The sequence below is a fragment of the Panthera onca genome, chromosome A1 (genome assembly GCF_046562875.1).
Source record: "Panthera onca isolate mPanOnc1 chromosome A1, mPanOnc1 haplotype 2, whole genome shotgun sequence".
In the NCBI taxonomy this organism is placed as follows: Eukaryota; Metazoa; Chordata; class Mammalia; order Carnivora; family Felidae; genus Panthera; species Panthera onca.
The window spans coordinates 158,806,043-158,829,549 of NC_138339.1; the positions used below are offsets into that span (position 1 = coordinate 158,806,043).

The window sequence follows — 23,507 nt, forward strand, 5'->3', positions numbered from 1 at the left end:
CCACGAAGGGCAGTTGTCTGGATAGAGGGCTGCAGTGTGGACAAGGAGCCGGTATGCCTCCCCCACCAGGCCTCTGTGCTGGAATTATGTTCCAGGGCTTCCTTTGTAACAAGTGCTGAGTTAACGCTCTGTGTGCTCAAGTGCAGCTCAGTATCTTGTTATTACTGAAAGAAACGTTATTTTTATCACATGTGCTTTTTAAGTCCAGGTGTGATGGGGCCCACTCTGGTCTGGTGAGTGACCAGGTCCCAGGGGCCAAGGGGGGAGTGAGGCCCACGAGGGGGACAGTTTCCTAACTCCCGATTCCAAACCCAGAGCCCAGTTTGCACATTCACATGCACCCCAGCCTCTTCCTACCCCTCAGCGTCGTCTCCAGAGATCCGGATCCAAATGCGGAAGCGGGGGGGGGGGGGGGGGGGGGGGGGGGGGGTCTGAATACGGCTGCCATCTGGAGCCCGGCCATGGGAGATCACAGCAAGGTGAGAGGGGTCCGTGACACGCCTCGCTGAGGCTAGAGGGGCTTCTCTCCCGTGCACCGTGCATTTTCTGAGTTCTCTACCAAACACGTTCAGGCATCACAAAGTTTCCCAAAAACTAAAACCGTGCACGTAATGGGTGAAACTGCGTGCTATGCTGAGTGAGGGAAGCCAGATGGGAAGGCCTCACAGGCTACGATTCTGTCGACTTGAAACGAGAAAAAGAGCTGTCGGGGCAGAGTGTGCAGGAGCGCGGCCTGGGTGTGGGTGGGGGCACGGGCAGAGGAGACCAGGGGACCCCGGGACCACCGTGCTGTGCGCTCCTCTGAAGCGAGGGTTCCCCGCCCCCTCCTCGCCAGGCGGAGCGCCTTGGAACCCGCGCAGGAGCGGTAGAAAGGCACGCGCCTTCCAGAACAGCCAAGGGCTCAGGCTTAGAGGTCGCCGCCCCGCGGGGAGGCGTCCGCAGCTGTTGCGGACGCTGACTCAGGCCGCGGGCTCCCCGGGTGAGGAGCGGTGTCGCCGTCCACGTGGCTCCTGGCGGGGCACAGGGGGGCGGAGGAGAGGGCGCCGCCTGCGGAGACACGGGAGCGCCCGGCTCGGGGAGCTCCTGCCCGCAGCCGGTCGGCGCGGAGTCCGCGGGGCGCACGGAGGGCGGCTCCGAGGGGCCCAGGGGCTGGGCGCTACCCCGAGATGGAGAAGTTCAAGGCTGCCATGCTGCTGGGGGCGGTGGGGGACGCTCTCGGGCACAGAAACGCCCGCAAGGACAGCAGCGCTTCCGGAAGGAAGGTCCAGGAAGAGCCGCGGGCGAGCGGGGGCCAGGACCAGCTGGTGCCGTCCCAGGAGAGGTGGCCGGTGAGTGACAACACCATCATGCACCTGACGACAGCCGCGGCCCTGACCACAGGTAAGCCAGCCACCCTGCCCCTCTTACCCCCCTCCCGGTCCCCAGAGCCCTGCACCGCGGGTGAGCCCCCAGCCCTGTCCCCCATGCCACCGCAGGAAGGGGGTTTCACACCCACCAGCGTCCCCTCCCTGGTCAGACGGCGCTTCTCACGGTCTGTCTGGGTTATTTTACTCTGAATAGTGACTCTTCATTTGTGTTTGTAAAACGTCTGCTAGGCTGAGCCTGCTGTCTCTAGGATTAAAACCAGTTAAATCTGCTCTTAGTGGTTTGGGGTGAGGGTTCAACTTTTCACTGCAGATATTAAGACGTCTGATTTTATTTCAAAAGAACATAAAATAATAAGCCCTTTGAAATTTGGATCCATTAAGATAATATTGTTTGAGGATTACTTCTAAATCCCAATGAGCTCAGGCAGAATGCCATCTACCAAAGTAGGATTCAGATGTGTGTGTACACACGAATGTGTCTTGAGACGATGCTGTGGCATTGGCTGGGTGGGGGCGGGGGGCTTCTAGGACCATCCTTCATGTGCCTTCATGATTCTCAGAGAAGCCGTGGGTGTACATACGTGTAGCACAGCTTTCCTACAAGGTACACGCTCTCTGAAAACCTGTAGGTGTTTTTAGTCTGCCGTTGCCAAATGAAAGTCTGGGGCCACGGCTGGGTAGACGAGGCCTCGTGTCTGGGCCCTTGTGCCCGTCCGAGTCGGCCGTGGGCTCACTCAGCTTAGCTCTGTGCTCATTCCACAGGAATGCCGTCCTCTCCGCAGCCAGTTCCAAAATAGCTCTGGCGAGGGTGAGGACACAGATAAGATAGCGCCCAGCGCGTGAGGCGGCGAAGTGTCTTTGAGTCCAAATATCCCCAGTTTCCCAGGCTCCCAGGCAGACCCAGCAGTGTGAAATCGCATCCTGGCAGCCAGAGCAGCGATGCCGCCCCTACGAGGGCCTGTCTCTGGACGCAGAACCTGCTGGCTTCCCGAAGCTGCGCACAACGGGCCCTCACTCTCACACCCGCTCCTTCCACGTGTGTATGATGCCACCCACGTGTCCTCTCCTTGCCCTCGTCTCTTTTGTGAATGGCAAGATCCACGGCCTGTGTCTGCCTGTGTAGGTGCCCAGGACAGACGCCAGCAGGGTCACGCAATCCTGACCGTGTCATGCTCTCTGAGATTAGATTGAGCCCTCTTGACAGACATAGGACATCATCTACCCCAGTGTGAAATGTGCATGTGGGGGGCACTGCCTGTGGGAGCACATCACATGGGAGCACGGAGAGTGTTTGGGCATTGTTTCCAAAGAGGGGACCCCGCGCCTCTGGCTGTGGGAAGTGGGGTGCTGGTACACAGCACCCTCTGGTCCGCAATCCACAAGGGGACGTTCGTGAAGATGTCCCTAAATTTAGCCTCCAGAAGCACAAGCAGGCATAGTTTTTCAAGTCACTAAAAATACAAGTTGAAATTTTCTTTAAATTTAGCTGTCAAACAGCCCAGTTTTTTTTCTCTAAATAGCAAATTGTAGCCTAGAGAAGGGGCCTCTGAGCTGCATTAATGGTGATGGCTACAGCCCTGATGTGGCGCCACTCAGGGGCCAGGCACTGTTCTGAATCTACGTGTACCATCCCCTGGCCCTTGCATACCCTGATGGCTGACACCATTATTACAGTTTTACAGACAAAGGAACAGACACACAGAGAGTTTAAGTAACTTGTCCAATGCCACATAGCCAAGCGAGAGTCTGAGCAGGAACTGGAACCCAGACAACTGGGTTCCAACATGTAAGTTCTTAAGCCCTGCCCCAGCCACCCGCAGTCGCTGGCCACACAACTATTTCGAGGGTCCCAGTGGACGGTGGTTCTCCAACACGCTTTCCAAGGACAGGTAGACTTTCTCAAAGTGTAACTGTGGCGTGGCATTTCCAAGGAAGTCCCATTATTGGGTGCTGTAGGCCGACCAACTGTGTGGCTATGCAGTTGTGTTAGTGTGAGTGTGATGCGAGGACAGGGACAGCCTGTGGGATGTCCTACTTTTGGGAATGAGATCAGATACTGGCTTAGGAAGCAGTGTCCAATACCACACAGGGCGGGGGACAATCCAGTTTGTGCAGCTTGCCCAATGAGCTCGCTGGGCACACCTACCAGAGGCTCCCTTGCGTGTATGGCCCTGTGCCTGTCACCTGAGGATGAGAAGGGGGCTCAGCCACAGGGGCCCCAGAGCCTGGCAGTCCTGGTTCTCCATGGCTCACTGGCCCGAAAACGGCTGACATTGCTTTCCCTCCTGCACTGTACTTAAGGATGATGACGCCTTCATCATAGGGTCAAGTGAGATCAAGTGGGGCGGCATGGGCACTTAGTAAATTATTTTTTTAAGTTTCTTGATTCATTTTGAGAGAGAGACAGAGCGAGTGCGAGTAGGGGAGGGGTAGAGGGAGAGAGAGAATCCCAAGCAGGTTCCACACTGTCGACGCAGAGCCAGACGCGGGGCTTGAACCCACAAACTGAGATCGGGACCTGAGCTGAGATCAGGAGCTGAGATCGACCGAGCCTCCCCGCCCCAGGCACCCCTGCACTTAATAAATTATTAAGGGAAGGTGGCTCATGGCACGATAGTTAATGTCTGTCTTTCTAAATGTCCTGCTCCGAGGACCAGGCAGGGTAGCCTGTCTCTGCGGTGGCACTGGAGGGAGGGGGGCATTAGCCCATTGCGGCGGTGGCAGATGCCACGGTCCATAACCCACAGGGGAGTGCAGGGTCCAGCCCACGCGTGAGCAGACCAGGCCTGTCCAGACTCACCTCTCCCTCTTCCTCCATCACTGGCTCGCTGGCGGTAACAGCATTTTGGAAAGTTGACTTTTTACTACAAAGCTACTCGATCTTGCTATGCTGCCGTTTCTTTATGGTGACATTGGTTGGGAGACACACAGGGTTTTCGTGAGCAGATCTGTCTCTTAGGAGACTGGGTGGTGAGGGCAGAGAAGAATGAGCTGACGAGCCGTGTCTTCAAGCAGAGAAACCTTGGCAAGAGGCTCCTTGGCCCCTGCAGCTTTGCAAAGTCTGCTTCTAGTTTAAATTCAAACTGGACACTCACAGAAGAATGTTGACATTTTGTTTTTAAGGAGTTTTTTCCCCCTTTAGAAGGATGTGATTCCAGAATAAAATGAATTATTTGAGAGGGTATGGAAAGGCCAGGCTCACTAACCGTGGACTGAGTCAAGAAGGTTTTGTAACGGGTGCTGCTGGCGCCCCAGGGCTGAGTGGATCCCAGTGGCTCACGGGCCCCACACCTCGCAGAGCCCATGCCTCCTGCGCTCGGGTCTGGCCACGCACTCTCTGCCTCTGCTCAGAACCCAACCATGCGGGGCATAGAAGCAGGGACAGAAGGACTGAGGACCAAGTCCACCCTCCAGGGCATGAGGGCCCACCTGCCCTAACGGCTGCAGGGACGGAGGCCTTCGTCCCAGATGATGCAGAGACTTGGCAAATGCACCTCCCTCACCTCCACAGTGGGACCCTGACCCTGGGCGCCTAATGAGAAGACCCCTCTACTGCCTGCTCATAGCTCCGGCGGCCTGAGAGGGGGTCTCCCTGCCCCGTCCCGGCCTCCTCCCCTCCTCCAGAGCCCCCAGAGTTGGGGTATGTGCCCCGAGCAGTCAGGGGCAGTCCCAACTCCTGAGGCCTGAAATGCAGATTGGGTACAGAATTAGTCTGTTGGTGGCTGTTAAGAGTCACATCGTGGGGCACCTGGGTGGTTCAGTTGGTAGACTGATTTCAGCTCAGGTCATGATCTCAGGGTCTTGGTTTTGAGCCCTGTGTTGGGCTCTGCGCTGATCATGGAGCCTGTTTCAGATCTGTGTCTTCCTCTCTGTCTGCCCTGCTCATGCGCTCTCACTAAAACAAAAAAGGCACACTGGAAATGCCCAGTATCTGCCCAGCTGGCCTGGCACAGTGACCCTGTCGCCACCAGCCCTGCTCTCTGATGGAACGAGGCAAATTGGACCCCAAATTTGGAGCTAGGTGTCCTCTAGCTCTTGCTGTGCATTACTTTAATGATGGAAATGCTCAGGCCTGCCATCGGACTCCGTTTACCATCTCGGGCCTTGGGCAAGTTGCATAACCTAACCCCCGGAGCCTTCCCTGTAAAACCCACCATGACAGATAAGAGCCTGACGGTATTGGGGGGCGGCACCCCAGACTGCAGGTGGCCAGTGCGTCAGCTCCTCTGCCCTCCATGCCTGTGATCCTCAAGGGGCTTGAGACATGCTTGTCCCCAAACGCTGTCACACACAGTGTGGTTTGGACCAATCAGTGCCTGGTGGGGCAGCACAAGGGGTTTCCAGGAGTGAGAGAGGGGGTGGAAATGGGAGGGGCTCAGCTGCGTGGAGGCGTGGGTCTCCAGCAGCCCGAGGACCAGGCAGATTTCAGGCCAGCTTGTCGTCACATGGACAGAACCTTTAGCAGGGAATGAGGATTGTGGGTTTTTCTAGATTGTCCTGTGCAACCAGAGCATGAAGCACATACACCAACTCTAATTAATGTCTGAGTTCTGAATAAAATCTAGAGTGAATTGTATGCATGCTGCACTGGTCTAGGAGCCAGGATTGTGGGGGGGGCTGTGAGGGACCTGGGAGACTGTGGGGGACTCTGTGAGACTATGGGGGGACTGTGGGACACTGTGGGGGAATGTGGGGACTTTGGGGGACTCTGTAAGACAGTGGGGGACCTGGGAGACTATGGGGGACTGTGAGAGCCTGTGGCGGACTGTGGGGGACTGTGGGAGCCTGTGGGGAACTCTGGGAGCCTATAGGGGACTCTGGGAGACTATGGGAGACTTTGGGGGTCTGTGGGAGACTGTGGTGGACTGTGGGGGACTCTGTGAGATTGTAGGGGACTATGAGAGCCTGTAGGAGACTGTAGGGGACTATGGGAGCCTGTGGGAGACTATGGGGGACTGTGGGGGACTGTGGGAGACTATGGGGGACTGTGGCAGCCTGCAGGGGACTCTGGGAGACTGTGGGGGACTCTGGGATAATGTGGGGGACTGTGAGAGACTGTGGGGGACTCTGGGAGACTATGGGGACTGTGGGATAATGTGGGGGACTTTGGGAGCCTGTGGGGGACTCTGGGAGTCTATAGGGGACTGTGGGATCCTGTGGGGGACTGTGGGAGACTCTTGGAGACTGTGGGGGACTGTGGGAGACTCTGGGAGCCTGTGGGGGACTGTGGGAGCCTGTGGGGGACTGTAGGAGCCTGTGGGGAACTGTAGGAGCCTGTGGGGGACTCTGGGAGCCTGTGGGGGACTGTGGGAGCCTGTGGGGAACTGTAGGAGCCTGTGGGGGACTGTAGGAGCCTGTGGGGGACTCTGGGGGACTGTGGGAGCCTGTGGGGGACTGTAGGAGCCTGTGTGGGACTCTGGGAGATGGTGGGGGACTCTGGGAGCCTATGGGAGACTCTGAGAGATGGTGGGGGACTCTGGGAGACTGTGGGGGACTATGGGAGCCTGTGGGATAATGTGGGGGACTGTGGGGGCTGTGGGAGACGGTGGGAGCCTGTGGGTGACTCTGGAAGATGGTGGGGGACTCTGGGAGCCTGTGGGATAATGTGGGGGACTGTGGGAGCCTGTGGGGGACTCTGGGAGATGGCAGGGGACTGTGGGAGCCTGTGGGGGACTGTGGGAACCTGTGGGGGACTCCTTGAGACTGTGGGAGACTGTGGGGGACTCTGAGAGCCTGTGAGGGGCTGTGGGAGCCTGTGGGGAACTCTGGGAGACTCTGGGATACTGTGGGAGACTCTGGGAGAATGTGGGGGACTGTGAGGGGCTGTGGGAGCCTGTGGGGGACTCTGGGAGCCTGTGAGAGACTCTGGGAGCCTGTGGGGGACTCTGGGAGACTGTGGGGGACTGTGAGGGGCTGTGGGAGTCTGTGGGAGACTCTGGGAGCCTGTTGGGGGACTCTGGGAGACTGTGGGGGACTGTGAGAGTCTGTGGGAGACTCTGGGAGCCTGTGGGAGACTCTGAGAGACTGTGGGGGACTATGAGGGGCTGTGGGAGCCTGTGGGGGACTCTGGGAGACTGTGGGAGCCTGTGGGGGACTCTGGGAGACGGTGGGGGACCATGGGAGCCTGTGGGGGACTGTGAGAGCCTGTGGGAGACTCTGAGAGACAGTGGGGGCCTGTGGAGCCTGTGGGATAATGTGGGGGACTGTGGGAGCCTGTGGGGGACTCCATGAGACTGTGGGGGATTGTGAGCCCCCTGTCCTCCACCGCCTGCATCTCTGTTGTCCCTGCTGGGTTGGGGGCTGACCAAGTAGCCCTCCTGCCTTCTCAGTCTAACCCTGCCTTTTCCTCCCCAGACTACTGGTGTCTGGATGACCTTTACCGAGAGATGGTGAGGCGCTACGTGGAAGTCCTTGAGAAGCTTCCAGAACATTGGGCTGACCCAGCTACCCTGGAAGGCTGCTCACAGCTGAAGCCGGATAACTATCTCCTCGCCTGGCACACACCTTTCAACGAGAAGGGTCAGGGGTGCTGTCTTTTCCCTGTAAAGTGCATGCTGGAGCGTGGCCTGGACACTAACCCACGTGTCACCCCACTAACCTGCAGGTCTGCGTGACACAGAGGGACTTGCCGGGGCTTCCACTTAGAGGACGCCGGCCTCCCTGATGGTGTGACACCAATCTGGGGTTCGTTTTAAGGAATATTTTCAACTGCTTTCCCTCTAAGTGGCTATTTTTTGCCAAATAATCAGGAAAACTTACACAACTAGCATAAATGTCTATCTCCAGGATGCTTTGATGTGTTGATGTATTTACGTAGCCAGAGTCTCTGCCTCCAGGGCACCTGCTTCTGGGGTCCTGGACCCCCGGTCTGGGTTTATACTGAGGATTGACACCCGCCCCAGGGTTTATAAGGAGGATGGACACCCCCCAACCTGAGTTTATACTGAGGATAGATCCCTGAGTTTCTCAATGCGTTGGCTGAGATTAACAGCACATTGCACATTTCAGAAGAAAAATTTAATGGGTTTGAAGGCACGACAATAGGAACAATCCAGAATGGGACGCATGTAGAAAAAAGAATCCAAAATCATGAAAAGAGCCATGGACGACTACTGCATCCTAACATGCCCGTAACAGGCTCCCTGACAGCATGCAGGGGAACAAAAAAAGATTTGAAGAAATAGTGGCCCACATCTCTCCAAATGTGATGAAACTGTAAACCCACAGATCCAAGAAAGTCAGGAACTTCCAAGCACAAGAAACGCGGAGAAAACTACAGTATGGCAGCTGGCAGTCAGATTGCTCAAAACTAACAATCAGGAGAGAGACGTGTGTTCTGTTGCTGACTGCCAAAGTGAGGAGGGTGCTCTTGTCAGAAGTGACGCACGGAGAGCTCGTGGGCAGTGTCACTGAGGCACGGAAGAAAAACTACTTCACCCTGGAGTGCTGCCTCCAAAAAAGTTTCTTACAGAAACAGTGGCCAAATAGCCTTTCCAGGCAAACAAAAGCTAAAGGATTTGTCACCCAGAGAGCCACATGGAGAAGGGCTAACGGAAGTCAGTCCCTCAGGCAGCAAGAAACCAACATGGAACAGAAATCCGGGTCTGTGCAAAGAACTTGGATGGAAATCCTAACTATGTGGGTAAATACAGAAGAATTTTTAACTTCCTATTGAAATCTCTTTGAAAGATAATTGACTTGAAAATGATGAGGTACTGCGGGTTTATAAAATGCTATGAGCAGGTATCTGACGCTACCTTGTGGAGGCCGGTTGGGAAGGGTGGTGGTGTGAGGTGGGCTGTGGTAAGTGTAAGTCCCAGGCAGACACTCAAAACCCCAGAGCAACCACTAATACAACAAAACAGTTATAACTAATAAGCGAAGAAAAGAGAAGTGGAATCATTTAGGAATATTTGCTGGGGAAGCAGTGCCCCAGGCTGGGTCATCCCGTCGGGGGGGAGACCAGGTGCGAGGCTGTCCCTTGGCCTTGGATTCTTCCCCCTCATCAGGAGAAACCGTCCCTCTCTTCTAGGCATGCAGTGACCTTCCCTATAGTGCTTAAGCATGAGCACCACACGACCCTAGCCAACCCCGCAGGGGGAGCCACCCCACAAGGAGAGCTGCAGGTTCTCGTCTCCCCTGCAGCACGAGGGGGTGTGTGCAGCATCCCTGCCCCACCTCGGCTGCAGGAGGGGCCACTGCCATGGGAGACCAGAGCAAGCTACCAACGCAGGTCTCCCTGCGAGGCTATGTTTCCTGGAAGGAAGTGCTACCCCGTGTTGCGTCCCTGTGTTATGTGCCCCCACCGCCCCACCCCCCGCCGGGCAATTCCAGAAGGGAGAAGATGCAGCTGCCGAGGTCTGAGGATCTGAGGGCTCCTCCTCGTGGTGGTGGGCGCCATCCTCCACCTTCCAACTTCCACACGGTGGAAATCTTCACATGGGATGGGCAGCTGCCCTCACTGTTCGATAACATTGAACCCCAAATGGGAAGAAAAGGGGACAAATAACAGGACAAAAGACTTGACCCTGATCACATCAAATGTAAATGGTCTAAAGACTCCAAATAGATGGCAGGGACTCCAATGGGATAAAGAAACAAGTCCCAACTCTAGGTTGTTCACAGGATGTGCACTTTACATATGAAGGCACAGGTAGGTTAGGGAGAGAAGAGGTGCACCATGCCAACCCCAGTCAGAAGAAAGTCAGCGTGGCTCCATTAACATCACAAAAAGTATGTTTTGGAGCAAAGAATGTTGCCAAGGGAAAAAAAGGCAATTTCACCATGACACATGCATCCATTCATCAGGAAGACATACCAAACCCAAACATTCCTGTACTGACAACAAGCCTTCACAATATGTGAAGCTAAAACCAGTAGGACAGCAAGAGAAATTGACAAACCCAGAGTTGTGGGAAGAGATTTCCATATTAAGGTCTCAATATTCACGTTAAAAAACTAGAAAACTGGGGGCGCCTGGGTGACTCAGTCGGTTAAGCGTCCAACTTCAGCTCAGGTCATGATCTCACACTCCGTGAGTTTGAGCCCCGTGTCGGGCTCTGTGCTAACAGCTCAAAGCCTGGAGCCTGCTTCGGATTCTGTGTCTCCCTCTCTGTCTGCCCCTCCCCTGCTCACGCTCTGTGTCTCCCTCTCTCTCTGCCGCTCTCCTGCTCACACTCTGTGTCTCTCTCTCAAATATAAGTAAACATTAAAAAAAATGTTTTTTAAGGAAACTAGAAAACAAAGGGCAAATTAAACCCAAGGGAAACAAAAGACAGGAAGTAATGAAGGTCAGAGTGGAAGTCAATCCCACAGAAAACAGGAAAACAGTAGAGAAAATTAACAAAACCAAGAGCTGATTCTTTGAGAAGATAAAGAAATTGATGAAGCTGAAGCTAGACTGATCAGGACATAGCGGACGGGCAACCTCCCTCAGATTCTACAGAAAATAAGGGAATATATTTAAAATTTTGTTCTAATAGATATCACAACTTAGATAAAATGGACAAATTCCTTGCAGGACGGAAACTACCAAAGGTCACTCCAGAGGAAGGAGAGCATCTAAACAGCAAGACACAAAGGAAAGCCCAGGTTCAGATGGCCTCCCTGGGGACCCTACCACACCTTTGAAGAAGAGACATACCAAGTGTACACAGCTCTCCAGGGAGCCGAGCGAACACACACTCCCCAAACCCGCTCTGCTCTCCAGGAGGCCGTTAAGAAGAATAAAACAGTGAATTACAGAGTGGGAGAAAATATTTGCAAAGTACACATCTGATAAGTACCCTGAATGTGTAAAGAACTCTTAAAAGAAAGCTAACAACCAGTACAAACACGAGAGAACTATTTAAACAAACAATCCCCCAAGGAAGATGCCTGTGGCCACCTGCTCAACACCATCCGTCACTGGGAAAATGAAGCCCCAACGAGACACAGCGCTGCATGGGCTGAATTTGAAAGGCGGACCGTGAAGTGCCACCCGGGACACAGAGGGACCGCCAGTGGGACGTAGAACGTGATGACCACTTTGAAAGCCAGTTGGGCAGCTCCTTAAATGTGAGCGAAGTGATCCACTCTGAGGTATCTGCCCAAGAAAGCGTATGTCCAAACAAGGACTTGGTCATGAGTGTCCATGGCGTTGTCTGTGATAGCTTCCGGCAGGAAACAACCCAGGTGTGCAGCAGCGGGTCAGTGGCCAGACTGGCAGTGGCCCCTCCACACAGCAGTCTTGCTGCACCAACACGGAGGAGTGTCAAGAGGATTACCCTGAGTGAAGGCAGCCAGGTAAAAACGACTCTATGCCGCATGATTCCACTTACATAAAACTCTGGGAAATGCAAACTGGCCTGCAGAGTCAGGCCAGTGGCCGCTGGGAGGCCGGGAGGCACAAGAAGACGTTCGGAGTGACTGCTGGATACGCTCACCATCTCTGCTCAGGGCTTCGTGCACGCACCATGTGTTCACGCTCATCGCCTTGCACGCCTGGAATGTGTGCAGTTGATCACGTGTCCCTTATAACTCCACGAAACGGTTTCTAAAAAGAGAGCACGTGCGATTACAGACACCTCGTCTGCTTTCCCAGCAGCAGCGCACGGCCGTCAAGAATTCTGTGTTAGTGCCTAACTTTCCAGTGCGGGTGCTTTTCAGTTTGTTTGATCTGTTTTCCTTTGTCAGGCATCTGGGTCGCCTGCTCGTTTTTCACTCATTTAAATGATGCTGCGATAAACGTGGGACTGCACGACATTGTGTACATTTTCAGGACATTGTGAACATTGCAGATTGCTGTTCTCTGCTCCCTGCAGGCTCAGGGTTTGGAGCTGCCACCAAAGCCATGTGCATCGGCATGCGGTACTGGAAGCCGGAGCGCCTGGAGACCCTTGTGGAAGTGAGCATCGAGTGCGGCAGGATGACGCACAACCACCCCACAGGTGAGGCCGTGCCAGCGGCGCCCGCGCCCAGCTCCCCCAGCGGGTTGTGTGGAAATCCTACCCGCTGTTCCGTTGCATTACTTGTTGGCGGACTTGGGCTTTTCAGTCTTTGGTTCTGCTTAAATGCTGTTTTTGCCCTAAAAGCAGGATTGGGGATGAGCTTGGAAAGACTCTCCCTGGTTTTGGTGCCAGGCATGTCAGAATAAAGGCAAAGCACCAGCTCTCCGAGCAAAGCCATGGGAACCCGAATTTCTATCACACGTGTTGGGCACTGCTTGCCACCCAGTGCCATGCCCGGCGGGGGCCTGAGCCAGACTGTGTGAGCTGGAACACCTAATCGTCATGCCTCTCTTCCCCCCCCCCCCCCCCGCCCCGTAACAGGATGGCCGTGCGTGAGGAGAGAGTGTCCGTATGTCCCTCACACAGGGAGGGCAGGCGGGGGCCCCAGCACCTGACTCAGAGTCATGACTTAGAAGGGCAGTCAGCTTCTAATTTTAAATAAGAAGAATCGCTTGAACGTCTTACTCCCGTAGGTGGAAGGCGGGCACACGCCCTCCCCAGCCCAAGTCCAGAGGCTGCCAGCTGCTCTCTCACAGCTGCTCCCCTCTTTCAAGGCCATTTTCAGTGTCCACTGTTACTGGCGTGGCCCTGAGGTTGCAAGGGCCATGCCGTGCCACCCCCCCCCCCCGGGGACACCCTCGTTTGACCCTGGATTTGAGAACTGGACACTCACTCCACCTGTAGTGATGCCTTGCAGTGGCCAGAAGCCACTGAGAGCATCTCTCGAGATGGCGGTGCCTCTTCCTGGGTGGACGTGGTCTTTGTGTGGTTGTGTGCCTCAGGCTGGCCTGGTGGTTGCTCCCCTGTGCTTAGAACCATCTGTCCCCGGGGCGCCTGGGGGGCTCAGTTGGTTGCATGTCCGGCTCTCGACGTCAGCTCAGGTCATGATCCCAGGGTCGTGAGTTCAAGCCCCGTGCTGGGCTCTGCACTGGGCATGAAGCCTGCTTTAAAAAAAAAAAAAGAGCCGTCTGTCCCCACAACAAGCCTTGCTAGGGGGGTGTGATGTGCCTGTGTGCAGGAAACAGAAGGCAGAGCCCAGGAAGCCCCAGCCCAGGACCCTGCACCTGCCAAGGGTGCATCTGGCACCCACATGCCCTTGTTGTGCCCTCCAGGCTTCCTCGGGTCCCTGTGCACAGCTCTGTTTGCATCTTACGCCGCGCAAGGAAAGCCACTGGAGCAGTGGGGCAGAGACATGATGCAGACGGTCCCGCTGGCAGAGGAGTATTGTAAGAAGACCATCCGGCACCTGGCAGGTGAGCCTGACCTCTCTTCCCATCATGCCCGAGCTGACAGCAGAAAGGCTGGTGTCATTCACTTAGACCCGATTCCCAGAGAGCTGGAGGTCTGTTGGTCCCGTGGTGAAACCTAGAGCATCCCCATGTGAGCAGGCTGACCCAGAAAGCAGGCCCAAGGCGTCCCCGGCAGAGGGCCTCCTGGCCAGGAGACCCGGCGCAATGCCAGTGCTGCTCCCCCGCCCTGGCCTCTGCAGGGACCCCACCCTCCCGCTCTCTGAGGGCAGCTGGGTCGCTGTTCCGGGTGGTCCTTGGTCACCCATTCCCCAGACACACTGGGTCTGCACTGCTCCCCACTGTGGCCAGCTGCCATGAAGGCCACACAGGGGTCTGTGCCCCCTCGGGACATCTGCGTCCAGGAACATCTGTCTGTTCCTGGTTATCCCAAACCCATCAAGCGGCTCGCACCCTCTTTGGCCACCGGCGAGGTGTCCATCAGCTGGTCCGGCAGAGGTCCTAGGGGACCTCGATGTTGCTGGTGGCCAGGTGAGCTGTGGCTTCTCAGCAGGCTCCTCCCCACACGGCCCGAAGCGGACAAATGTGAGAGGCGGGTGGGGGACTGGGAGACCCGTGGCTTCCTCCTCAGGCAGCTAGCCCCAGAAGGTTCTTTCACCCCTAGGAGGGACAGCCCAGGGGCATGTCTGGAGTAAAGCCATTTGTCACAGGCAGAGGGAGACGAGTGTGAGTGAGGTAATGGGGCCGTGGGCTTTCTGGGCAGCCCGAGGCTGCGGTCTTGAGACGGGGAACCAATCAATGAATCACTTTCCTGTCACCATCTGACAAGCAGGGACTCATTCTAAGTGCCTCTCAAGAAGCTTCTAGAACAACTTTAGAAGGAGATAGCGCTGGGAAACTCTTATCCACAGGGCCCGGCTCCCGTGAGAAGCAGAGAGCCTTGTGCCCACAGTGAACTTACACGTCCCTCTATAAACTAATTATAGAACATAGTGCCACACTGGCCGTATTTTCGACTGGTTTAAGTCACTCCTGCCTCAGGGCTCTGGAGGGGTTGGGGCTGCCTGTGGTCACTGGGTTGTGAGGGTCACCTCCTCCCGCGGGAGAGATGGGGACACGCGGCTGCTGTGGGCCATGCAGTGATTGTGCTTACGCGGAGTCAGGGATGCTCCTCGGACAGGACGGGGAGGACAGGCATTGGTCAGAAAATTGGAGACTTTATTTTTTCTGTTTAACTTTAAATGTGTTTTTATGGAGTTTTATGACCTATGACACATGCCGATTCTTTTAAAGTTTATTTATTTTGAAAGAGGCAGAGCAGGGGAGGGGCAAAGAGAGACAGAAAGAGAATCCCAAGCAGGATCCACACTGTCAGTGCAGAGCCTGACACGGGGCTCGAACTCACAAACCCTGAGATCATGACCTGAGCTGAAATCAAGAGTCGGATGCTCAACCGACTGAGCCGCCCAGCTGCCCCAGACACATGCCCTTTTTTTTTTTAATTTTTTTTTAACGTTTATTTATTTTTGAGACACAGAGAGACAGAGCATGAACGGGGGAGGGACAGAGAGAGAGGGAGACACAGAATCGGAAGCAGGCTCCAGGCTCTGAGCCATCAGCCCAGAGCCCGACGCGGGGCTCGAACTCACGGACCTCGAGATCGTGACCTGAGCTGAAGTCGGACGCTTAACCGACTGAGCCACCCAGGCGCACATGCCCTTTTTAACAGAAACTCAAATCGTCCAGAGAAAACAGTGTTCTATTCCTGCAGGGCCTTCTGCTTAGTGGTGACAATGTCCATCGGCAGTAAGGACAACTGGCAAATTAGTTCCCTGTCTTCACCCTTGGACGTCTTGTTCCAATGTTGGTGGCCCACCTGCTTGGGAGACAGGCCGCGGTGCACTGGCAGAGCCCTGTCCCTGCCCGCTGCTTCCCTCACTTTCTGTCATCTTTCCTCAACCTTAGGTAGGCTCTGCTTTTAGTTTTGTGAAGCAGAGTCGGGCCAGCATTTCCAAGGGCCTGCGGTTCCCTCAGGACCGGGAGCCTTGTCCCAGGGCCTGTCTGGGGCCTGCCTGCAGCCACCGGCTGGTCCCCTGGAGCTCTGTCCTCTGCTCCTGCCCACGAGCAGACCTCCTGAACCGGGGCTTTCCCACAGGCACACCGGGCACCCCTCAGGGCCAGGCTGGCAAGGAGGCCACCACGGTGGGAGGGCCCAGCAGGTGCTGGTGCCTCCCGGGTTCTCGGAGGGCAGAGCACGTTCCTACATCTGTGTCCGAGGAGCTGCCGCTCAGACCCCACGTGACGTGGGCAAGTCCTTCCTCTGGGGCTGGCATGCCAGGCGACAGGCAGCGAGAAGGAGACGCCCTCCGCCGCCCTTTGCAGGCTGTGTCGCTTCGGTGAGAAGATACAGGGTCAGAGCTTTCAAGACAATATGCTCTTCTAAGGACCATAGTCCCTGTTAAGTCAGCGAAGCAAGTTTCTCGGTTGCTTTGTCCCCCACTCCCAACTTCCTCACTCTTGTTCCAAAGCGGCCTCCGTCCTCTGCCCCCTCACCAGGCTCAGCCCCCGCCTCCTGCCTCTGCCCCTGCCCCACCGTCCCCACGCCCCAGCTGGTGGCCCTCATGTGCAGCCCACCCTGTTGTTTGTGTTTAGAATACCAGGAGCACTGGTTTTACTTTGAGGCAAAATGGCAGTTTTACTTGGAGGAGAGAAAAATCAGCGAAGATACGGGAAGTAAAGCCACCTTCCCTGACCGCTACGACGCGGAGGAAAGAGAAAAGGTAAGTCTTGCTGTGCCCAAGTGGTGGGGACAGCAGCTGGCAGGGTCCTGCTGCCCGGGGTCCTCACCGAGAAGCCACTGCAGCTGGGCTGTTTCTGCTACCTCTAGAGTCTGGGCTGGGGGCTCCCCCGGCAGCAGCAGGGGGCCTGGAAGACTTCCTGGAGGAAGCATGTGTGAAACAGAGTACTTCATGTTTTCATTACCTCATTATAAGCACGGCATTGCTAGAAGACACTCGGTTTCACTTCGTTGTTTCCTAGGCACCGGGGCATGAAGTTGTATCCGATGAGTAAGGTCATGCACACGTGCACACCACTGTCATTGCTCATGTTGGGAGAGCTGACTGACGTTGTCGGCATCGGGTTTGGTAGCACAAGAGAAAACCCCGAGTCGCTGTGACTTAGCCATGATAGAAACTTATTTGCTTATGTCCCCGGAGCCCAGAGCTGAGCTGGAAGTCGCTTGCAGTGAGAGCTGAGGACACGTCTGTGTGGCCGCTCTGCCATTCTGAGTGCACAGCTTGTAATCCACGCTGGCTGCTCTGGCTCCAGCCAGCACGTCTGCATTCCAGGTGTCGGGAAGGTGCAGGGGGAGAGCAGGGGCCCACCCTTCCTCCTCAGGTGCTTCCCACAGCCCCTCCGTGTACCTCCACGTATCTCCCTCACCTCCCCTTGGTGCTTGAAGGCCCAGGCGTGTGATCCTTAACAGGGAGGTGCCGCTGTCCCCAAACCAACGCTGAGTCTGCTGCTAAGGCACAGGGGGGTGACCTTCCAGCGTCCACCTCACAGGCTTTCTGCTCGTGGCGCACCTGCAGGGTGTCATTCTGCACCGCCAGCCAGCCTTGGCGCCCACTCGCCCCGTGCCCTGCGCAGACCAGGGGCATGTGTCCTAACAGCCTCAGCACTGGCTCTCGGTCCCTTGCTGGGTGCTGACTCTCCCACAGACTTTTCGGCTACCCTAACATGGGCTCGGGTCTGCTCTGTGGAGTGTCTGCATCCATAGGAGCCTCAAGTAGTGGGTCTTTCCTGCGCACCATCACCCCCAGCCCTGGGGCAGTGCCTACAACACAGGTGAACTCCGGGCGCACGGGCTCCAGTGCAAAGCAGCACTGGTTTTCCTGTGGCCACATATGCCCTGACCCCTGGCTCTTTGTTCTAGGCTTACCGGAAATGGAGCTCTGAAGGCCGAGGGGGCCGGCGGGGCCATGATGCCCCTATGATTGCCTACGACGCTCTCTTAGGAGCTGGGGACAACTGGACAGAGCTCTGCCAGCGGGCCATGTGTCATGGAGGTGAGATTGCTTTCTTTGATGTGCGACCAGCACCCCCTTCCCACCCCGAAGCACCTGCCCAGGATGTCCGGATTCTGACCCCCCAGGATGTGGGTCCTTCTCTGGGCGTGGTGCTGCCTCTGGTGGCTGTGCCAGTCTGAGCTTGAGAGAAATGGCATCCGGGGAGCAGGGTGTGGGCCCCCTCTCCTTCGAGGCCACTGGGTCCTGCTGATACGGGCCGTGCACAGTCCCACGGACTCTGTAGCCAAAGAGAGCTCTGCAGCACTTTGGATCGCTGGCCTCAGGTTCGAGCCCTCGGGTGGTGGCCGGGACTGTCCCAGGGCTGGGCAGGATTGCTCCCTGCTGGTGCCCACTGTCCCCCGCAGATGTAAAATAAGGGGACCCCAGGCAGATGTCACCCCGTGCTGGGCACGGAGTATCCGTGGACATCGGAGCCCCTCAGTTCCTGGTGCTGAGGCGGTAGAGACGCCAGCACCACCCCACAGATGAGGTCCCTGAGCGCCCAGGCCCCAGGACAGCACGGGAATCGGCACACGCTCATGTGCATCCGGCTGTGCGAGGAGGGAGGGAGCTGCCCAGAGAGGTCCCTGAGACGGGCCCCTGGCAAGAGGGTCTGGGGGTGACAGTGCGCAGGAAAGACCCACAGGCTCCGGCAGCACAAGGTCCCAGGGCCCCTGAGGACCTGTGTTTCCGTTCCAGGCGAGAGCGGGGCCACAGGGACTATCGCGGGCTGCCTGTTCGGGCTGCTGCACGGCCTGGACGCGGTTCCCACGGGCCTGTACCAGGACCTGGAGCACAAGGAGGAGCTGGCACGCCTGGGCGAAGCCCTTTACCGCCTGTCCACTCAGGAGAAGTAAAGCTCTCCCGCCACGTCCCTTCAGGGAGCCGCGTCCAGCTCTGGGCGCCCCGGGGTCCACGTGCTGGCCACGGCCCTCCTGAGCGTGTGACACGCCTGATCGGCCATAATCACACTCTTAACTCTTTCCTCCTGATTTCAGAGCCCTAACTGCCGAATGAAATGCCCTATTTGTCCTTCGAGAATGTTTGTCCTTCCCTAACCCAGACCCAGAGCCTCTTGCGGGGTCTGCTACCCACAAGCCTCCACGCACAGCGGCACAAACAGTCTCCGGGACAATCAACGTGCTTCACTCTGTGCAAAACTAACGCTGCTCGCTCACTCACGCCCACACAACTAACCACGACAGCTGTGCTCGGACGCGTGACCTGGCCACCGCCTCGAGGGCAGGGCCACCGGCACCGGGCCTTGTGAAGCAGCGAGAGAGAGCACGGCACTTCGCCGCATGGCCAACGGTTTTTAATCACACTAGATCTTTAAAACCAAACCCTTCTGGAACAAGTGACAGAAAACCAGGAAATAAAGGGCTCTTGTGTGACACCCGCATCTTCTGTGTGGTCTGAGCCAGGTCCCGGGGGCAGGGGAGCCCCCCAGACTCGCTGCTGAGGGCTCGGGTCCGTCTCTGTCTGTGAGTCTTGGATAAGAGAGCATGCTCTGGTTAAAAATAACCTTGGACACCGTCCTTTCCAAGGAGCATCTGGTGTGAATAAAAGAGCAGTTGGTATTTCGTGTTTAACACGGCGCTTTGGCGGCTAGGCTGGGGCCGGCCCCGCGGCGGCAGCGCTGTTTCCACAGAAGGCCGCCTCTGAGCAGGCTGGTGGCCCCCAGAGCCCCCGGGCTCACTCCCTCGCTTCTCAGGTCTGCACGAAGGCCTCCAGTGGGCGGCTCACAAGGAGGCCTTCCTGAATAACAACTAACCTTTGCTGCTGCTGATGCTTTTCAGCGGGAAGAGCCAGACACAGGGCGGCCCCGGCTGGGGGGGTGGGGGCGCGGACCAGCCCACTCCCGCAGGAGCCCAGGCCCCGCAGAAGTAGGTGGGTGCTGTCCCAGGCCAGGGCCACGGCCGGGCCCCAAGAGGGCTCCTTGGTCTCCGTTAGGAGGAATCCATCCTGGAGAATCAGGAAATGGGTCTGCTTACTGGTGGATTATAAAACATAAACAGTCACAGGAAGCACTGGACTGTCTCCACCTCACTGTCCTGCTGTAGAGAAACACAAGCACTGACAGAAACAGAACCGTGACAAGTGACGAGGTGAACGCATCTGTGATTTCGTGTTTATTGTAAAGGAAACACGCACACGGCCTTAGAGACTTGTCACCACGTGTGCTGGTGGGTGGGGAGCAAGAGGCCCCGGTGCCCAGCCAGGGTCGTGTCCCCCGGGCCCCTTGAGCGCCCCTGGAAGCTGTACAAGCGGGGGTCTGCACGGTGCGCTCGGCGCTGTACATGCACACGCCCTTCCCAGCTGCTGGCGATCTTCTACTTGCTCGTGAGCCCTAACACATGTGACTCAGTGGTTCCCACTTCTGAAGTGACTGCTCCCGACTCGGCATATCCGCTGCAGGTGTGGGTCCTCGTGTAGATGGCATCCTGACTGGAGAGGCACCTGGAGACCTGGGGTCAGAGGCCATGGGCTTGAGACAGCAGCCCCCATCACTAGGGAAGGGTTTGCGCTCTGGCAGCCCCCGTGCCCACTGAGACAGGCACCCATAGGGATAGGCACCCATGGGGGGCGGGGACAGGCATCCACAGGGACAGGTGCCTGAGGGGACAGGTGCCCACGAGACAGGGACAGGCATCCACGGGAACAGACACCCAAGGGGACAGAGGCCATGGGGACAGGCACCCACAGGGATAGGCACCCATGGGGGGCGGGGACAGGCATCCACATGGACAGGTGCCTGAGGGGACAGGTGTCCATGGGGACAGGGACAGGCATCCACGGGGACAGGCACCTGTGGGAACGGGCACCCAAGGGGACAGAGGCCATGAGGACAGACACCCACAGGGATAGGCACCCATGGGTGCAAGGACAGGCGTCCATAAGGACAGATGCCCATGGAGACAGGCACCCGTGGGGACAGGTGCCCACGGGGACAGGCACCCAAGGGGACAGAGGCCATGGGACAGGTACCCACAGGGATAGGTACCCATGGGCGCGGGGACAGGCATCCATAAGGACAGATGCCCATGGAGACAGGCACCCGTGAGGACAGGTGCCCACGGGGACAGGCACCCAAGGGGACAGAGGCCATGGAGACAGGCACCCAAAGCTCCAGTGGTGGAGCAGGTCCTCTGTTCTGCTCACAAGTTTCCAGACTTCAGGCTCATTTGATTAATTCCTGTTCCCAGGCTCTTTGGTGAAGAAGTTTTGTGTTTAGATCTTGAATCGTTGTTCCCCATGTTTCCATATCTGGAAGGCAGGTAGCAGTGTGTCTGGCAGACACTGGAGCCCCTCTGACAGCTGGGGAGATGAGATCAGAAGGGTCCACTCGGAGGGGCCAAAGGGCCACCCACAGGTGCACACGGGCCTCAGCCCCACCACTGGGGGGGTCCCCCAGGTCAGAGAGGCAGTGCCTGGTGCTATCCCGGCCCATTGTGCAAGGGCGGTCAGAGCCCCTTATGAATGGAGAATTCGAACCCAGCCTGCCTGACGGCCCAGCTCCTGCTTGTGAGCCACCCGCCGGCCTCCCCAGTTCAGCCAGACTTGCCCCCAGCCCTGGGCCCACAGGCACCTGGACCAGACAGCACAGGAAACAGGTGTCCACAAAGGGAACTGGAAATACCCCTTATTTCCGAGGAGGTCATGGGGACACAGACACCAGGGAGACCTCCACGCCTGTGGGCGCCGGTGCCTTCAGGGCCCGGAGCCCACCTGTGGGCTCTTGGCCCTGCGTTCATCCTGCCCCATTCTGATAGCTTGTTTTCAAGAACGTTAAAATAAGCAAAAAGCCACAAAATAGCCCAAAGATCTCTCTCACCCAGCAGCACCAACTGGGCCAATCGCTGCCATTAATATTGGGCCACATGGGCCCAGTGTCTCTCAGTGAGGACACAGCACAGATGCTCCCAGCGTGGCTGCGCCCTGGCGTGAGGGGAGGGGCGCCTGCCTGCCTGCATCAGCCCCAGGGCCTCAGTCAGCCGGACTGCAGGCTCTGGGCAGCAGAAGTGGCCTGCTGGGTGAGGTGGCCACCAAGTGCCCACAGGGAGTGCCTCTGTAGGGGCAGCAGGCGGGGTCAGGCCCCAGGCTCACTCTCCAAGGGGCAGGAAAGGGTGAGTGCAGGTCACAGAGGAACAGGGGACCTGGGATGTGGCTCACGGACCTGGCTGCCACGGGGGCTCTGCACTCTGGGTATAAGCCTCTGAGCACCACAACAAGAGAAGTGTGGGAGGGGTGGGGAGGGGTGGCTGCCAGGAGACCAGGCTGTCTTCCCAACCGTGCCAGGAGACCCCATGTCTCACAAGAGGACACGGGGCCCTAGGGACGTCCCCTTGCTGCCCCAGGACACGCTGACGAACACAGAGGGGGCACAGGTCAGCCCAGGGCAGACCAGTGCCTGCCGATAAAGTCGACGGTGAGGGCCAGGCAGGCACCCCTGGGAGCCCCAAGGGACCAGCCGCTGCTGGCCTTTTGAGGTCAGGTGGGGTAGAGGGTCTCAGCCAGGGGACTGTCCTGCATGCTGACTCTCCAGTGTCCTTGTATTTCCAGGTGACCTCTTGGTCGCCAGAGGTGCCAACGGAACCGTCAGGAGAGTTTTATTTCGGCCGCGATGTTTACACTGGCCCTGGAGAGAGGTGTTCTGGTCCTGCCCAGGGATGGGCTCGGGGACGTCCGCCCGCACCCACAGGCAGGGGCAGCAGCCCAGACCCCAGACTGCCTTTGGAAAACACTGACAAGACGGAAACACGCTTGGCTTTGAGGAGCAAACTGCTGGTGTTTGGTGCTCCCACAACTGTCCTCACTGCAGCACGGAGACCATCCATCCACATGCTGTTTCAGCCACAACTGTCCTCGCTGCAGCGCGGGGACCGTCCATCCACATGCTATTTCAGGCCAGGCGTGTGGGGCCAAAGAAGGACGTGCTGGGCCTGCCTGCAAGTCCAGGGTCAGGCAGTCATCAAAGGCCCCAGTGAGAGACCTTGCCTCCACAAGAGCACATGTCCAGGCCCGCAGGAGAGTTCACACCACTGGCCATTCCAATTCAGTGACTTTTGGGGCGCAGAGGGCCATGCAGGTACCCCTCGAGTGAAAGAGGGGCATCCACAGGACCAGTGGGGGCAGCACAGTCAGGCCACTGGGAAAGCCTCCACTGAGGAGGGCACCTGAAATGGGTCGTGAAGGATGCATAGGAGCTCATCAGGAGTGCAGCTGTCACAGGCGGGAAGGCTCAGTGTGCGGCTGGGACAGAGCACAGCAGGGAGCTGAGCTGCCAGGTGACACTCGAGGTGCACAGGCCTGCATCCCTCACCCCTGGCAACAACGGCAGGGTGAGCCAGAGCCTCGAATGGCAGGGGCCCTGCCAGACCTCGCTGCAAGCCCCAGGGGGGTGCAGAACAGATGGGTGTCCTGCCCACGTGCAGGCAGACAAATGAGTGTGCTTGAAACTGAGCTGGAGTCTCAGGCAGTGATGACTGGGGTCTACAGGGATGGAGACCCCAGGTGGTGGGTGCACTGGGGCACGGTGGGTCGTGAGCTTGCATAGTGACCTCAGGAGGGCAGACTGTGCAAAGCAGAGGGAACAGCTTGTGCAAAGGCCCTGGGGTAGGAATGAGCTGGGAACCAATCGATGGCCAGTGCTCATGGCCTGGGCACCAGGTGGCGTGTCCCTGCAGGGAGGGCGGGAGCCCAGCTCAGCTGTGTCGTGAACACGCACCACACAAGCATCCTGCAAACAGAGCTCAGCGTTTCTCTGGGGTAGAGGGCAGGAGAGCAGAGATGGCTGGAAGCAGGCTGAGCAGAGGAGAGGTATTGTGTTCATGG

At 57.4% G+C, this 23,507-nt stretch overlaps 1 protein-coding gene across 3 annotated transcripts; it reads left to right on the top strand.

Moving 5' to 3' along the window:
* Positions 1-755: 755 nt before the first annotated feature.
* On the top strand, positions 756-23,419 carry LOC132681798 (inactive ADP-ribosyltransferase ARH2). Of its 3 annotated transcripts, XM_060636631.3 has the most exons (8): positions 765-1,380; positions 7,722-7,886; positions 12,170-12,295; positions 13,468-13,608; positions 16,255-16,382; positions 17,540-17,672; positions 18,372-18,525; positions 22,236-22,254. In XM_060636631.3, the coding sequence occupies exons 1-8, from the start codon at positions 1,167-1,169 to the stop codon at positions 22,237-22,239; spliced, it is 1,065 nt and encodes a 354-aa protein (XP_060492614.1). In that variant the 5' UTR covers positions 765-1,166; the 3' UTR covers positions 22,240-22,254. The 3 variants fall into 3 exon arrangements, with proteins under 3 accessions (XP_060492612.1, XP_060492614.1, XP_060492613.1); XM_060636629.3 differs by lacking the exon at positions 18,372-18,525 and having other exon boundaries at positions 756-1,380; positions 22,236-23,419; XM_060636630.3 differs by lacking the exon at positions 22,236-22,254 and having other exon boundaries at positions 767-1,380; positions 18,372-19,074.
* Positions 23,420-23,507: the final 88 nt, after the last annotated feature.